General features: G+C 42.9%; 1 protein-coding gene across 16 annotated transcripts in view; it reads right to left on the bottom strand.

Annotated features, from left to right (window-relative positions):
* The window catches only part of slit2 (slit homolog 2 (Drosophila)), an 83,233-nt gene extending 68,150 nt beyond the window's left edge, over window positions 1–15,083 (bottom strand). For 8 of the 16 annotated variants that reach the window (XM_034857759.1, XM_034857799.1, XM_034857806.1 and 5 more), the window contains exons 1-4: window positions 14,105–15,082; window positions 13,089–13,160; window positions 11,382–11,453; window positions 4,983–5,054 (exon numbers count right to left, since the gene is read on the bottom strand). In XM_034857759.1, the coding sequence (XP_034713650.1) occupies window positions 4,983–5,054; window positions 11,382–11,453; window positions 13,089–13,160; window positions 14,105–14,313 (425 nt within the window). In that variant the 5' untranslated portion in view covers window positions 14,314–15,082. Of the gene's footprint in view, window positions 1–4,982; window positions 5,055–11,381; window positions 11,454–13,088; window positions 13,161–14,104 lie in introns of all 16 variants that reach the window. The other 8 variants (XM_034857863.1, XM_034857880.1, XM_034857844.1 and 5 more) reach the window with 3 other exon arrangements.
* Between the last annotated feature and the right edge of the window lie 1,826 nt (window positions 15,084–16,909).

Here is a 16,909-nt window from a genome sequence, read left to right as displayed (position 1 = left end):
TAATAATACATTGACAAGACATTTGGAATATGCAGCTAAAATTGGGTTTTTACTGCCCTTTATGACAGTTTACGGCTTCTTACCTGTTTACGGTCATTTCTGTGAGTTGTACACATTCCAAATATTCAACAGTTTGCCAGGCTGTCGTAGATATGCATGCCCAGATTCCAACCTGTAGCCCTTTACTGCATGTTATCCCCCTTTTCCTATCTAAAGCTGTCCTATCAATTAAAGGAAAAAAGGCCCAAAAATAATATTTTAAGAATATTGTAAAAGTCAACAGTTTTAGTACAGGATGTTTTCATCTTATTGAAATGTAGCCAATGCTTTCCCTGTTTCCCTGTCTTACACTTACGTTAACCAAAGTGGTTTTGCTGCCTAAAAGTAATCACAAGTGTGATTTAAAGTGTGTACCCTAGTGTCAAAATTCTGCACATTGTATGCACAGCGATTGTATTTCACAAAAAACATAACTGGCAAAAAAAATTAGGACTATATACATATACATTTCAGGAGACAGGGTTGCATTCTCTTTTGAATTGATTTAGGTGACACCATACTCCAGTCCATAACTAGGGAAGTGCATACGGGGGGTCAAAATGTACCTCCTAATTATGGAATACAATAAAATTCCTTTTGAACCCGGACTGCCTCTAGTTCACTAAGTAAGAGCGTTCGCCCCATGTTGGCTGAGTCCTGCAGCGGCCTGGCCCGTGGCACTTTGTCGCGTATCATCCCCCCGTCTATCCACTGTCAGTCTATTTGTTTGGAGGTTTTGGATTTTACACTTGTCGCATTAAATTATTCTTTGAAAATGTGTTTGATGACCCTGATGGAGGCCATGTTGGCCTCATAATAAAGTTGTTTTAAATACTACAATTGTTTGATCTCAAAAAAATCTCTCCCTGCCAATATCTTTGGAGGATACTGTTACAATTTTGATTTGTCATGATTTTTGTTCATGAGAGTGAGGAGATTTTCCCCTCTTCACTTCTATAATTCACCTCCTGCTTAGATCTCCTGACTGGAACATTCTTCACCTTTGACCTCTGTTGGACCCAGAGGTCGTTGTCACTGTGGCAACTAAAACGCCCAACGTGCTCTGTCTTAATTAAAAAACATTATTTACTCAGAGAAGATTTCATCTTCTCTACCTTTGACCCCTCTCTTCCTCTTCTTTTCTCCCGGTCGTCCTCCTCCCTCTGTGTCGGTTAACTGTCGACACGCTGGGAAAGCCCACATTTTTTGAAAGACGCCTGCGCTCTTGTGACCATTGTGCTGAGCCTGTTGTCTCGGCCGAGGTGGTACGTATGTGGGAGTCTGTGAGTGTGTGTGTGTGTGTGTGTGTGTGTGTGTGCGCGTGTGTGCGTCCAGCAGAGTTAAGCTCTCACACAAGACAAAGCCACAACCTTTGAGGCTGCTAAGCAACAATGCTGCCTGGTAAAGCCGCATCAGGGTACCGTTTAGCAGAGGATTAGGGACTATTACACACACATAAAAACACACACACACACACACACACACACATACACACACACCCACACATACACATACACAAACACACAAAACGTAGCCTCATCCACTCATTAATTCAAACCCCAGACCACTTTAACACAGGTTTAATGTGTGTGAGAGAAGTTCACTCATTTTCCTCTCCCAATGTAACTTGTCCATGTTGACTCTCCTTCCGAGTGCAAGGTGAAGAACAGAGGTGAAACTTACGTTACTTCAATTTCCCTTCCTCTCTTTCTTTTCTTCTATCTCTATTCACGTCTCATGAATGCTCGCTCAGGCAAATTAACACAGGAAGGGCAAAGTTTTAAGCAAAACACACTTCAACTTGACACAAAAACCAAAAGACACGCACACGGATAGAGTAGCTCCCATAAATATAGCCTTATATTCAAGCATAACCAGACTTTTCAGCTGTGGAAGCGGTGACCCATTCTCTTATCCTCCCCATACCTTTATCAACCCCTCTTTCATCTCTCCCTCGTTCATCTCACTACTGATTCATGTTCAACAAAGAGGGAAGAGAGAGAGAGAGAGAGAGATGGCAGGGAGGAGGGAGGGAGCAGATGCCACACAAATATATTTGTTAATTGTATCCCGTCAGCATTGAGTCATCTGGATAGCATTAAAAAAAACAATCATATTCTATTGAATAATTTGATCTAAAAGGAGCATCATAATAGAAGTGCAAGAATCCAACCAATGATTTGAAATCACTGATTGTATTGCACTTATTTCTTTACATTCCTCATATCTTTGCATCCTGTTAAAGAACCCCATTTTATTTGTTAATTTCATTGTGTAAATTTGTTCTGTTGTTTTATATTCATCTTAGTTAACTGATTTCACATTCCACGGTTAGTTACGATTCACGATCACCAATGGTAACAAGGGAAAAAAAAATACTGAACAATAAAACCTTCATGAAGGGAGGATTTGCTGCAGGACTGTTGTATAAGATTGAACACGTTTCATGCTGTAGGTATTCTAATAAACTGACAACTGACTGTAGACATTAATTGTGTTGGTTTGTTGGTAATATGGTCTTGCCTAATCACTTGGACTTCTGCATCTCTGCTATCTTTAAATCAAGGATCAGCTGTATCTAATATCACTCCCTTGATCACTCATTCACTTATCCCTATTCAATAAACACTACATTTTTAACTCTTCAGCGTGCAGTAAATTGGGATTTCAGACACTTATGAATCATACTGATGATGCGTCATCAGTGACAGGCGTGGAGTCACACATTGCATTGTGCGAGGTTAGAACTTTTATCATTTCATCATAAGCTTTTAAGGGCAATATAGTGCATGAATGTCACATTTATTTGGACACTCAAATAAAATGGCTGTATAGTAAATAAGAAGACTTTTGGACCCATTTTTACCATTATGCTCTCATTCTCATCAAATCAATTGAACTAAACTACTGGTAAACTAAAACAAATTGGTTTTGGTTAATATTTAAAAAATCAACACTGACTTGAAGCGTGAGTTTTGATGTGTTGACATTTTCAATAACCAAGACAATGAATATTCCCAAATCTTCAACCCAGTTCTTGAACCAGCAGTACAATTATGTCACACTTACTGGTTTAAAAAAAAATGCTGCAGGTTCACATAATCCAAGCAGACATTATGTTTCCTCTAAAATGCATGGCATATCTCACACCTGACCCTTTTATTTAGACCTTAAAGCCCTAAACCACGGTGCTGAGCAAAGGTTAAACACATCCAGCAAGTACTCTCTCACACGCATGCACGCATGCACACACACACACACACACACACACACACACACACACACAGATTTTCCAAGCCCCAAAAAAGTTAAAACATAATTTTCATAATAGCAGGTTGAGCAAGTGTTCATTTATAGCAATACTGTCGCAAGAACCAAAGTCGGCCCAGTTCGCACATACCTTCTGACCACTACTTAAAGCTTCACAAGATTTCACTCCAGAGGTTCCCAAGGGTTTCTTGTTGTGCTTTCCAAAAATAAAAATACACTGTAGGGGGTGTAAAAGTAGACATACGATTTAATATTGACCAAACAGCCGTAAATAGTATTGGCTAAGCCTCTGTGGTAGTTGTTCATACTGAATGACTTCCATACGTCTGACTAATCTGCTTGTAGCTTTGTGGCTGCAACGGCGCCAGCTAGGCCATTTCGTTTTCATTGTCATTTAGCAATTTTCTGTCAGTTTTCTTTCTTCCTCTGGTACTGGGTCATTTCATATACTACTACAGACGTTTTTACTAATTCTTTTATTTTAACACAACGTTATGAATATTATTATGCTGAATGAAGTGTGTGGTAAAGAGGTGCAGCCAACAAGAGACCCTCTGCTAAATACATACACCTGAGGAGCTAAGGCGTATACATATGCACACACATCAACATGCACAAACAAGCATTAACATTCATATGCACACACACACACACACACACACACAAACACGGAGGCCGCTTGTCTGCAACAGCTGAGCAGAGAGCAGTATACCCAAGTTGTATTTATACCTCGGCCCACACGCTGAGCAATATGCCAACTTTTGGCCTTGAGAAACTCACACACACATACTTGCAGACACATAGACGCACACACACCCTTAGACCCGACAGGTCGAGTCCAGCTAACCACCGTAGTGGCCGCAGAACATAAACAACTTCAACACACTCTCATCTAAGCATTTCAATATTGTTTTAGATAAATATATTCAGCCACATATATAAATATATGCGACCATAATCATTCCCTGAGACCACAAACAACCATGACGGGAAGTTAGTTCCCACAGTTTCAGCAGCGTTGCTGCCCGGTCCTACAGTACTGGAAACCCACAGCTCAGTTTACACACAGACACTCAGGCTGTGAGTGAAGAGTAAAAGGTGCTTGATGACAACAAACTGTGGTTCACTGGTTTGAATGCAAACTGGAACCTTTATGTTCTGTGACTGAAACTATTTTCTGCCTGTGAAACATAAAACATATCTTCCTTGATCGGTCTTGCTCGGTTTCTCTTCCCCATCCTCACAAACACACACACACACACACACACACACACACACACACACGTCTCTCCCAGTGGGCAGCAGCTGTTGGAGTGCTAATCTCCATTAGCTACTGAACTGGCTTCTGGAGTAGACCATGTAAAATGTGTCCCCTCAGTCCTCTAACTCCTTCATCCAAGTGAAACACCACAGCTGCGTCACCAAGAAAACCCTATATTTTTTTCTGTACTTTACAAGGTCTGTAACATGTTTCACCATGTCATTTTAAGTCACAGTCAATGACCTGTACAAGCTTGTGGGTATACACACAAGCACAGCATTGCAACAATTCATTTCATTCATTTGCCTATTTGCATTGCTCTTGTTAAACTGAACACAGGTGGAAATGAACAATAATTCAGTAAACAATGCAGAGCAATTCAGTGATGGATAGAGAAAGAGAAATGACTTACAGTCTGTAAAGCTTTGTTGTTCCCAGGAAAAGCAGCTCGGGGAAGACGGCCAGATTATTCCGATTCAGGCGCCTGGAAAAACACAGCATACATTAGGGAATAAACTACGTAGCCCTTTCCAGACAGCGTGGGTGAAGAGGTTACATGTGTTTATTCGAGCTTTTTAGGTGAGATTTGTTTTTTCTGGTCATAATATCAAATTATGTTTTGATTAATATGCAATTCAGTGCAGTAAGAGGAAGAATGAATGAGGAGATTGAAGGAGACATCAAAACCACACACATGTTCATTGACGGATCCACAAAAAAACAGACTCCGGGTTACCACTGATTTAAGGGGTACAACATGGCTGCCAGAAAAACAGTGAGCTCGAGAAGGACGAAGAGAAGGCATGGGGAGGAAGACGAGAGAAGGGGATCGGATGAAGGGAAGAAGGGGGGGGGTTTACCACAAAGGCGGAGGAGAAGAGATGATGTGGGAAAAACAAACAGGCAGTCTGGCCGGACGACCGAATGTGTGAAAAGGACCCCACTGAGTAAACAAGGCCCTCACAGGGGAAGAACTCACAACAACCTGTCACACACACACACACACACACACACATACACACACACACACACACACACACACAGACAGACACACACACACACACACACACAAATAAGGGAGTTGAGAGAACTCGGGTGAGTTAAATAATCTTAGTGCGATCATTTAACCCTGGTTGAGTGGAGTGAAGAGGTTTGTGTGCTGGTGTGTGTTGGTGTGTGGTTGTGCCTTGATGTGAGTAAGAGAAGAGTGAAGTAACTGAGTGACACAATGAACGACAGGCTGCTGAAACAGTTTAACCCTGACACACACACAAACACACACACACACACACACATACACAATTGACAGGCCCCGCGACGGATGCTGTGCTGGCTGCTACTGGAGGAGAATGAAGAGAAGGGGGAAGTAAAGGAGGGATGGAGGCAGAATGAAGAATGGCTTCAAACTAATAGGAAAAGTGTAAAATCCCTAACTAACAGTTTGCATGACACAAAGACACATAAAGGCACCTCAAGAATGTCACCAACTCCAAAAGAAGAACTCTCTTTAATTCTATCAATGGGTTTCACCTTATTTTGCTCACAAGGCACTGTAAGCCCTCCTTAAATAAAGTCAGCCCCTCTGTGTCCATCTTCCACCCACAAGTGTAAAAATATATGAACGTGCATGCGCACATGCAAGCACATTCACACTCCACAGTTACATCAGAGGCCGCTTAAATATTTAACATTACCGCAGAAATGATGTTTCTAAATTATTCACTCCTCTTCCGTTAACGCCAGCTCTGATGGCTAAGAGCCCCACGTGGTCCTGCAGAGAGGCCCCACTCCTCCTGCAGGTCCTGCCCAGCCATGAGCACCCGTTAGTGGGCTAGACCTCCCCTGGGTGAGTGCACGGACTGACGCTGGAGGAGGAAGCAGCACAATGTGAGCTGTGAGCTCATTCTCTTAAAATAGATGCAATGCTGTCAGACTAGGAGACTTAGAGAATGAAGTAAAGACAGTGAAGGATCAAAACCAGTCTGGTCCAAGGTGTCATGCGTTTAAATGCTCATAACTGTCTGATTATTTCAATAATCATGTAAACACCTTAATCACAATTTTTTACTCCTTTCAGAGCCATAAAAGCAACATGAGAAATCTGAATTATTTATTGATTTTATGAATTAGCCTTACTACAACGTATAAGCTTTGATTTCGTATATGCCACACAAAGGAAGTGGAGTACACTTGCACACTTGTTATTTTATCAGCTCTAAGGAATAAAAAAACAGCATTCACGACACAACAACCTCTGCAAATGTTACAGCTCAAAACGCTCTAAGGAAGTCACTCCTATAGCCCCTAACCCTAAAGGTGCAGTCAGCGGTTCTTATCCAACACATTTTTTGTCACATTCAGCAAATATCTCGTCACAGTCCGCTAGCTGTCCTGTCTCTGTGTGTGCTGCAAGAATATCTGGTGTTCACACACAGCTCTGGCTCTGAAACAAACAAAAGTGTTTGGGACCGAGCTACGCAACACTATTCTGTTGGTGCTTGTTCACAGGACAGGGGAAATACCCTGTTTTTTATGAAGAGAAAGGCAGTGAGAGCAAGAGGGATTGGAAATCTGGCACATGCCAATGTTCTGAAGCACTGACGGGGGGGCTGTATTTATTTGGGTGTTGAGTTCAAATATTATCAATCTAAATCCCAGACTCCACCTTTAAGAAACTAGAATAGAAAAATGTCCTTTACAATTTTCCAGAGCCCACAGTGACATCTTCTAATGACCACTTTTGTCTGCCAGTCTAAAACCTAAATATATTGTGTTTACATTGATAAAAAAGAAGAAGTAAAAAAACTGTCAAATCTCTCATTTGAAGAACTGCAACCACATTGTTATTTTTAAATAATTGACTTATTGTATTCACAATAGTTTTCACTATAACCACTATGCATTATGAAGACAACAACATGTGCAGACATGTCAATTTATAAAACTAAAAATCTGGCCTCATTGTAAGGACTGTCCTAACTTACTTAGACAGCCACCAGACATTTACTGAACCATCAAACTTTGTGTTCCGAGGAAGGTCAGGAACACACAAACCATGTCAACAATAGAGATTCGGTGCAGTCAGTTCAATTTGAAGATTCAGTGTTGAAGATGTGTTTCTACATGTACTGAACACCTTTAGTGTCCATCTAAAAGTACTGACCACCTGTTACTCAAATAATCTAGTCGTCAGTAGTGATTTAGTGGTTTGTTTCTTGACCTGAAGGATGGAATCATTGTGTGTGTGCGTGCATGCACATAAACACCCTCCGAGTACATCCACAGTTGTGATTCATTAGTCAGTCTTGCTGAAAGTGAATGAGGACTGAGTCGCCAGTAGTCTGAGGTGTGACAGTCACTCAAACAAGCTAATGTCACACTGCAGCGTGGTGATAATCCCTGCAATCATAAACAGATGCTAGAGGGCCACAAACCACACAGTAAACACACATACACACACACACACACACACACACACACACACACACACATTCCCGCAAACGTGTATGCATACCCACACAAACATAAAATACAGAAACTTACACATACGCACACACTCCTTTCTTTACAGCCTTGTAGATGTGTAGTAGGCCCCGGTTGAGAGGAAAATAACAAAACACCTCAGAAACCAATTATTATTCCACCAATGCCACTGCTGCCATAACACAATACACACACACACAAACACACACACAGTACTGTTACTATACTGTAGTTAGATCCCAAACCTAGTAGACATCTTTACTTTAAATCACCCGTGTGTGTGTCCAAGAGTCTGTGTATGTCATGTGACATCAACCCTCGTCCACCAAAGTTTTACACACTCAAATTTCATCTGTTCTTTTATATATGGAAGAAAGATAACATATCTGCCCTAAAACACAGCAATGCAGGAATGTAAAATCCAAACACATTCACCTTGAGCTGTATTGAAGAGCTTTGAGCATTTCCACTGCTAACTTGTGTTAACCAACAAATTTCCCAACGTTTAGGAGCTGCACAGACAGACAGGATCTCTGGGAAATCTATCCCAAATTATTTTTGGACAGAACTGTGTGATTAAATATGGCTTTTTGTATGCAGACAATTTCAAGCTCTGTCAATTAATAAAAATAAAAATAAATAAAAATCCCTGAAATGATCAGAGAGAACAATGTCATCACTCACAGGCTTTAGAGATAATCATTTAGCACTAATCCAGTGCTCTCATTTGAAATCCATATCCCGCTATCTGGCCTCACTGTTACAACTATCTTTTTATAGTCAGATTATCCACATATTAAAACACAATCACTTGGTCTGAGGTTTAATTATATAGTTTGTAATCACTGTTGATAGACACATCCCACTGCCTGTAATCTGTTTTACAATTGTTGCTGTTAAAATTATCTTTGACAATGTGATCACACTATTACAGGCTAGTTATCTGAGGTTTATCACACTGCTGTTCTCTGAAATCATTGTCTGAATACCTGTAAGTTTCCTTTGTCTCTGCATATCTGCAGCTGCTATCATCTTCAATCTCACAGACTTTGAATTGGATAGGGGCTATAAACCAGTCAAATGTGAGAGGAAGATAAGAGGATCAGGAACTCCTCTCTTTTCTATTCTTCATAATCTACAGGGAGAGTTAAGAATGACATTCCTATAAGCACAGGACAATACAGAGAGAACAAGACGGGTGGCTATGGAAGAAAAACATGAGGAGAGGTTAAAGACTGAATGAAGGCGTGAGTGGGTGTAAGGAGGGGGTGGGGGGTTGGAGAATCAAGATTAAACCAGTACTGACAGAGCAGCCTTGCGTAAGTCAATGCGCATGCATGTATGAATCCATAGCATGCATGTTTTTGTGTATGTGCACGTGTGTGTTGTGACATGCCTATCTCTTCCACACCTCCTTCGACCACTAACCCCTCCTCCAGCTACTGCCCCACACCTGACCCCACCCTGCCCAGCCCTGCAGGGCCGGTCGCAAAAAAAGGAATGAGAAGGGGAACCGTTTTCCACCCCCGTGGGGGGCAGTCACTATGGATCGGTCAGCCCAGCTTAGGGCCCTCTCCTCTGGGTAGTGGTGCCCACCAGGCCCCCCTCCAGCCGCCCAGAGGACGGAGGCCTTTGAAATGAGCCCCCAGACTCCAGACTCTGGAGACGTGCCATTGTCTGGCAGCTGCGGGGGGGCATTGATGACTCACTCCACCTTTGTGTTTGTGAACATGCCAAGCCAGAGAAGCTGAATTACAGTTGAAAACCCTGGCGAGGACAACAGAAAACAGCCATGTTGTGTCAGAAAGTTAGCTGTTGTCAAATGCGTTTGTTGCCATCAGAGTGGCCTGAATAGTTTGACAGCAGATGTGTAAGAATTGGTCTGCTGCTGTTTAAGGACTAGTCTACAATGTATGTGCATGTGTGTGTTGGGGCCTGTTTTCGTATGTATCCATGAGAGCTTATACCATATCTTTTCACAGAGGGGAAATCACGTTCAAAGTTTCCTGTTAAAATTCGACTATAGACGGTTAAATACTCCCCTTGTTGTCTGCAGCTCTGGGCAGGAATTCCCAGATCTGCTTAGCTGGACAGAACCCAGTGCTGGTTGCATGAGTAACACCAGCAGATTCCTTATAGTGATCCACAGAGCTTCTCTCTCTGGCAACAAAGAGCAGCCACAGTGCAGCAGATAGTGTAGAAAGACCAGGCGTGACACACCCAAGACAAGAGCACTCGGGGAATCATAGTACTTCATCCCTTTCCTCCAAACAACTCCTTAAGAATTTACCCAAAACAGCTATCAAAAATGTCTATGCGTACAGGTAAAAATATCTGTGTGTATACAGGTATGTCTTTTTGTAAACATTCATGTAAGCAGCGAGGATTTTTTATGTCTTTAATTAAAAGCTTGTCTTTAAGCCTCCTCATACTCTGTCACAGTCTGCTGCATTCCAGCATGTCATTGCAGTCAGGCCACTTAACACACAAACACGCACAGAAATCGACAGCTCACACATCAAGCAAAGTTGACAGTCGACACAATAGACATATCAGCAGTCAGGGGTCTGTATCCCCCCTCAGTCTTACTCTCTCACACACTACCAAGACTTAATTATGCTATAACTGCCTCAGGGTTGGAGGCTGAATACCAGTGATTCCCGGCCAGCGCCATAACAACCTCTGGCTGCGTATTTTAAAGGACACTGTCTGAATAGTTTGATGAGCATAAAAATTATTTAAATCTTATGTTATAACCTTTAAAGCCACCAGGTCTGGACCTAGCTTAACCTTTTTAGAAGACTGACGTGTTTAGGTTCAGTTTTCTGTGCACTATACGGCTGTCCCAAGCAAAAAATCTTTGCTGCATTTTCAAATCATGATGGATGATAGCAGCAGATGGATGGCACAAGTTGGTAACATGTTTCTTTAGTTCTATGATTCGCCAGGTATTCACAGCACAATCTGACTTCCAAAATGGATATCGCACCATCAGACACAGATTGTGACCAAGATTTCCACAAGGTGTGACAAACAACACCACCAACATGATCAAAACACTGAATGAGGGAACAAATCGAGGAACAATGATGTTCATCCTTCCAGAAGAGCTCCGTAGACTTGTAGAATCAAAGATAGGGAGGTTGAAGTTATTGAAGTTGTTCTGATGGCTCATGGCAACCCAACATCTCACTATGTTTTTTTTTCCCTTTACACCTCCATGTGTCTGCTAATGTTTTCAAAGATAAGCATCCTGACATGTTTAATTCTAAGCAAAATGTGTCAAGGGATAAAATGGCTGCACCTACAATTCAAAAATGTAACTTACAGTCTCTCGAGCTCCTTCAGGTCCTGGAAGGCCCCTCTCTCGATTGTGGTGATTTTGTTCTCCATAAGCTGCCTGAAAGAAAAACGCCAGGAGAGTGTGAGACAAAAAAGAACTGGACAGAAAAAAAGAGAGTGATAGAGAGACGCATAGAGCGTGAGAGCTGACAGAGTGATTTGTGAGAGGTTACCAAAAAAGGAAAAAGATGGCTGGATGGGGCCGTAGATAAGAAGGAGTAAAGAGAAAAAGAGAAGGTGAAGGAGAGTGAGATAGGACACAAGAGACAAAGACATTAAAGAGCAGAGGGAAGGAGAGATGGAGAAAATAGGTGGCGTTGTGAAGAGAAAGAAGGAAAATAGATTGGTGGAGATGGAAAGTGAGAGAATGTTGAAACAGCAAGAGAGAGAGAGAGAGAGAGAGAGAGAGAAAGAGAGAGAGAAGACAATCAACGGTGGGTCGATGGAGCCAAAGAATTGACTTTAAAACTGGTCCATCAGTAAGACAGCAACTCATCTATCATCCAATTTACTCTATCTAACCACATAGCTGTGACAACTCATTCACTTCCACTAGCACAACTGCCCCAGAAACGCTGTGATGACCAAGCTAAGCAGCTACACATTTGAACAAGCTGTATGGTCTACCCTCGTGATAAACAGAAATCCAGAAGCAGTTTGAACATTAAAATTAGGGCTGCAACTAACAATTATTTTCATTACAGAAAACTCCTAAACACAACTCACAACATTCAAAGTGATGTCTTTAAAAAGTTTATTTTAACTAACCAACAGGCCAAACCCCACATGCATTTTACTGACTCGCATACAATGCAAAAAAGTAGGCTACATCCAAAAATTTAAGAAGCTCCTACAAGGCTTTTGTTTTTTTGTTTTTATTGGCATTTTTGCTTAAAGCAAAACAAGAAACCCAAGAGTGCTTGCAAAAAATCGGTTTTCGATCAACGGATGGTTGCAGCTCTAATTAAAATTCAAATGGTTGTGGATGTGTGTGACTGCTGGCAAGCAGACATGATGAACACACAGGAAACACACACACACACAAAATTAGGACATAATCTAATCTCTGTAGGAATTCCAACAATGTGTATTCCATGCCATTAACTTTAAGCAGCTAGATAGCACAAGCACAAACACAAACACACAAACACAAACACAAACACAAACACACACACACACACACACACACACACACACAAAGCAGGCTATCCCTGTCCCACTCTTAACCTGGATTTATCCCAGGTAAGAAACCTGTTCTTACTTGACTCATTCCTTCCCTTTCCTTTCACCCTCCCTCCCTTCCAGCTGCATTCCTCCCTCCGCGGTTACACCTAATGACCGCTATCTCTTTCCCTCTTTGGCCGGTGGTTAAAATAAGCCCTTCCTGACACTTCCCCTGGCAGATTAACACGACAGCATTAACAGGTGCAATGGCTATTCTGTTTAAACACATACAGACTCAGTGAAGTCGGCATTTCTAGACGCATTGCTGCATGCGGCAGCTCCAGGGCTGCTGATGAGATATAATGATGCTGAACAGCACTGGAAACTGTGGAATGTGTGTGTTGTGGTTTTTGGAGAGGAAAGTTGGTGGAATTACAAGGTGCTGCTTGTCAGAGAGTATTTTAGTTTTTATTTTCCAACTGCAATGGAGGAGAGAGAAGAAAGGAGAGAATGGATAAAAGACACTTACAACACTCGCAGATGCCTCAGTCCTGCAAGATCCGCCTTGGTGATTTTAGTGAGGTTGTTTGCATTAAGATCCCTGGACAGAGAAATGCGTAAAGGGACAGTCAGTAGCCTACACGAGATATGTTATGTTACAAGGACAAAGAAGTTGAGCTACTGAAGGGTTTTTTGTTGAAACTTGGTGTGCCGTGGCCAATGCAGAACTGTCATTTGAGCGTCAGAGAAATTGAGCTGCTGCACTATAGCCTACTGGGCAAATTATAATTTCTATCAAGGGGTCTCTGACTAATAAAACACGGCCTGTTTAACTCAAAGCCACTTGTCCAAATCCGTTTTTGATTAACACGCTGGTCTTCAGACAAACCGTTGTGGTCTACGGAGGCTGTGCTAATGCAACAGTGCGAAACCACCAACACAACCACAGCAGTGCTCCTAACTTGAACTCCGCGATCAGCAATAACTAATCCTCACATTAAATACAAGCAAAAAGAACTAGAGTGTTTTTACAGTTCACATTACAAAAAAACTACATTTAGCAACATTTACAGATGTTGCGATGTGGTTTTGGATGTTAGTTAACATGTAAAGCCTAGCTCTATTAAGATGTGGTCCCCAAGGAAACAATCCTCCTTATACTCTACAACATGTAGCAATCAAAAGGATTGGGCACACAAGTGTAGCAACAAGATTATTAATTAAAACAAAGGAACATTAGTCTATATGATCATAAAAAACATTGGTGGCGATATATTTTAGGGTATCAAATAGTTGACCAGAAATTGTGAATCGATTGTTGTAAACCTCCTTCAGGAGAAGAAGCTTTATTACAAATACTATCTAAGTGGTAGCCCATAAGGTCAGCGCACACTTGTTATTGAGCATCTCTGACGCACAAAGAAATATACATTTAAATCATATTCTGGGGATTTTTTGCTGTGAAGTGTGTTGAAATTGGTTGGGAAATAGTAAGCGCATTAAAGCAAAACTCTGTTAAAAGCGATCAACCCACTCGGTACTCACAGTCTCTCCGTGTTGCGGGGTATGTTCCTGGGCACGCTGCGGAGCCCTTGGCCGTGACAGTCCACAGTAGTCCCGGTGCAGGAGCACTGGGCCGGGCAGGGCTGGCCGTCCGCCCCGCCGGACAGGACAGATACCAGAACAGCCACCAGCAGTCCCAACGCAGTCACCGGGGAGCGGCCAGGGCCAACGGGGCTCAGAGCTCCCACCATCACCGCGGCAAGTGGGGGCCAATTTGAGACCCACAAAATACTGAAAAAATGCAAGGGCGTTCAAAAATAAAAGCCCTGAAATCCCCGAAACAATTCACCAAACTCTGCACGCAACGGGATATGCCGTCCTCGTTTTAACTGTCTTCCCCTTTCAGACGTGTTTCTGAAATGTCGCGTTCTGAATTTACATTTGGGTCTTCTTAGAGGGGTTTCGATGTGTGAAAGCTGTGCTCCAGGAATTTGGTCCCCCTGGACAGTGAGAGAGGAGGTCAAAGAGGCGGTGGACCGGCTCTCTTGCTGCGCTACATCGGCGCAAACTTCCACATGTCCCCGGCATGCGGTGCCCAAATCCCCACGGTGTGTGGTGAGTCTGTGTATTTGTGTGTGTGAAACAAAGCCAGTGAAACACCTCGTTCCTTAATATGATCCAGAAAAACACACTCTCACACACACTTTAAAGCATATACACACACACACACACACACACACACACACACACACACACACACACACTTCAGGTGAGGCTGTCTTGGTTATAAATTCACAACACGCGTCCGTAGAGAGGAGTCATTGGTAGCGCTCGGTTTTTCCAAAAAGCTCAGCAGGTGGAGAGATTTTGATTCCGATCAAACATGTCAACAGCCGGTCAGTCACAAGGGTGTATACAGTGTGAGGGAGGAAAAAGCCCCGTTAAAGACCAGCGCGCAATACTATAATCCAGCTCTGCGTGGTGCGTCAAAGCGCTTCTCCCGAGAGTGTGATAGGAGGAAAGAGAGAGAGAGAGAGAGAGAGAGAGAGAGAGAGAGAGAGCACAACTGCTTCTGCATCTGTTAAGTCAACTCTCACTCCCTCTGTCTTGACACACACACACACAGGCACACACAAACTCACGTACTGCGTTTTCCCTCAAGGTAGTAGCAGGTTTCCAACTGGCCGTCAGTCAAACAGCAACAGTTTGACCTCGGAAGGGGACTTTCATTCTCACTGCAGTGTCCCGGTCACCTGATGCTTTACTTATCTGGCCTCAGGAAGGCGACAGAGCTTCTCTGTCAAACTAAACGTGGATAAAATGGGGAAACCCCATCTGATTCTTAGATTTCCACAAGGCTGAACAAAGAATGAAGTTCTGCATAAACTTATTTGTTGCTCTTTTACCTTCAGTATCCACAAAGACCCATTAACCGACACCACCTTGTTACTGGGACCACATGCACTGCATATGAAAACACAAGTTATGTCTAATCATTATTAATAGGATGAGTTTTCATTTTTAGTAAATGGTACCTTATAGCTATCAGCTTCATGAATTGTGAGTCTTAAATTAGAGCATTCTGCAAACATAGACATACTTTAGAGCACTTATTTCAAACTTTAAGAAACTATTTCTTCCCCTTTTTTGGATGTAGATCAATCAATGGCAAATTCTACAAAACAAAGCAGCAGCCTACAGATGAACAATACTGCCTGCATTACGAGTTACATTTGCAAATCTAGAGTTTTACTATGGTTTCAAAATGGCATACAGGCGTACAGCACAACAGTTACTCTAAGGTGCAAAATCCATGAAGTGAAAGACATATAAATGAAGATAAACAGCTATTGAGGGTGACTGTTTAAAATTCATCTCCGGAAACCATCACCTTATCATGGTGGAGAGGTTTGTGTGTCCCTATGAACCTTAAGGGCTGTGTTGTCCGGAGCTTTGTGCTTCTGGTAGGGTCTCTCATGGCAAAGAGGTCTCAGGTGAGGGGCCAGACAAAGAATGGTTTAAAAACCCTATGAGTGAACGAGGGAGAGATAGAATGACCCGGCCGGGAAGAAGCCTGGGGCCCCCGTCTGGAGCAAGGCCCAGATGGAGGGCTTGTCAGCGAGCACCTGGTGGCTGGGTTTGACACGGAGCCCGGGGTCTTACCTCTACGCACAGTTTTGGTTCGGGTTGGACTCTTTTCCCTTTCCGGAGTTGCCCAGGGTGTGAGGTGCCGGACAAGAGGGTTGCCTCCCTACGCCTGCAGGTTGTGGGGGGGGTATATGGAGAGGCGTGATTGGGAGGAACGGCCTCCCTGATTTAAACCAGAGTGGTTGTCTGTTGTTGGACTTCTGTGCTAGTCATGGATTGTCTATAACAAACTGAGGAGGTAATAAGGTGATGGAAGGAACACTTTGAGGAACTCCTAAATCCAGCTAACACACCCTCCATGGTAGTGGCAGAGCAGGAGGATGATGGGAGATTGTTGTCAGTTTCCCTGGTGGAAGTTGCTGAGGTAGTTAGACAACTCCACAGTGGCAAAGCCCCAGGGATTGACGAGATCCGTCCAGAAATGCTGAAAGCTTTGGGTGTGAAGAGGCTGTCTTCATTGACATGCTTCTTGAAGATTGCGTGGAAGTCTGGGACGGTGCCCAGGGATTGGCAGACCAGGGTGGCGGTTCCCCTCTTTAAAAAGGGGACCAGAGGGTGTGTGCCAATTACAGGGGTATCACACTGCTTAGTCTCCCTGGTAAAGTCGACTCTAAGATGCTGGAAAGGAGGGTTCGGCTAAAAGTCAAACCTCGGGTTGAAGAGAATCATGTGGATTCTGTCCTGGTTGTGGAACAACGG

The sequence above is a fragment of the Etheostoma cragini genome, chromosome 2 (assembly GCF_013103735.1).
Source record: "Etheostoma cragini isolate CJK2018 chromosome 2, CSU_Ecrag_1.0, whole genome shotgun sequence".
NCBI lineage: Eukaryota > Metazoa > Chordata > Actinopteri > Perciformes > Percidae > Etheostoma > Etheostoma cragini.
The sequence above is the reverse complement of the archived record's forward strand: the minus strand, read 5'-3'. Positions and strand labels throughout refer to the sequence as shown.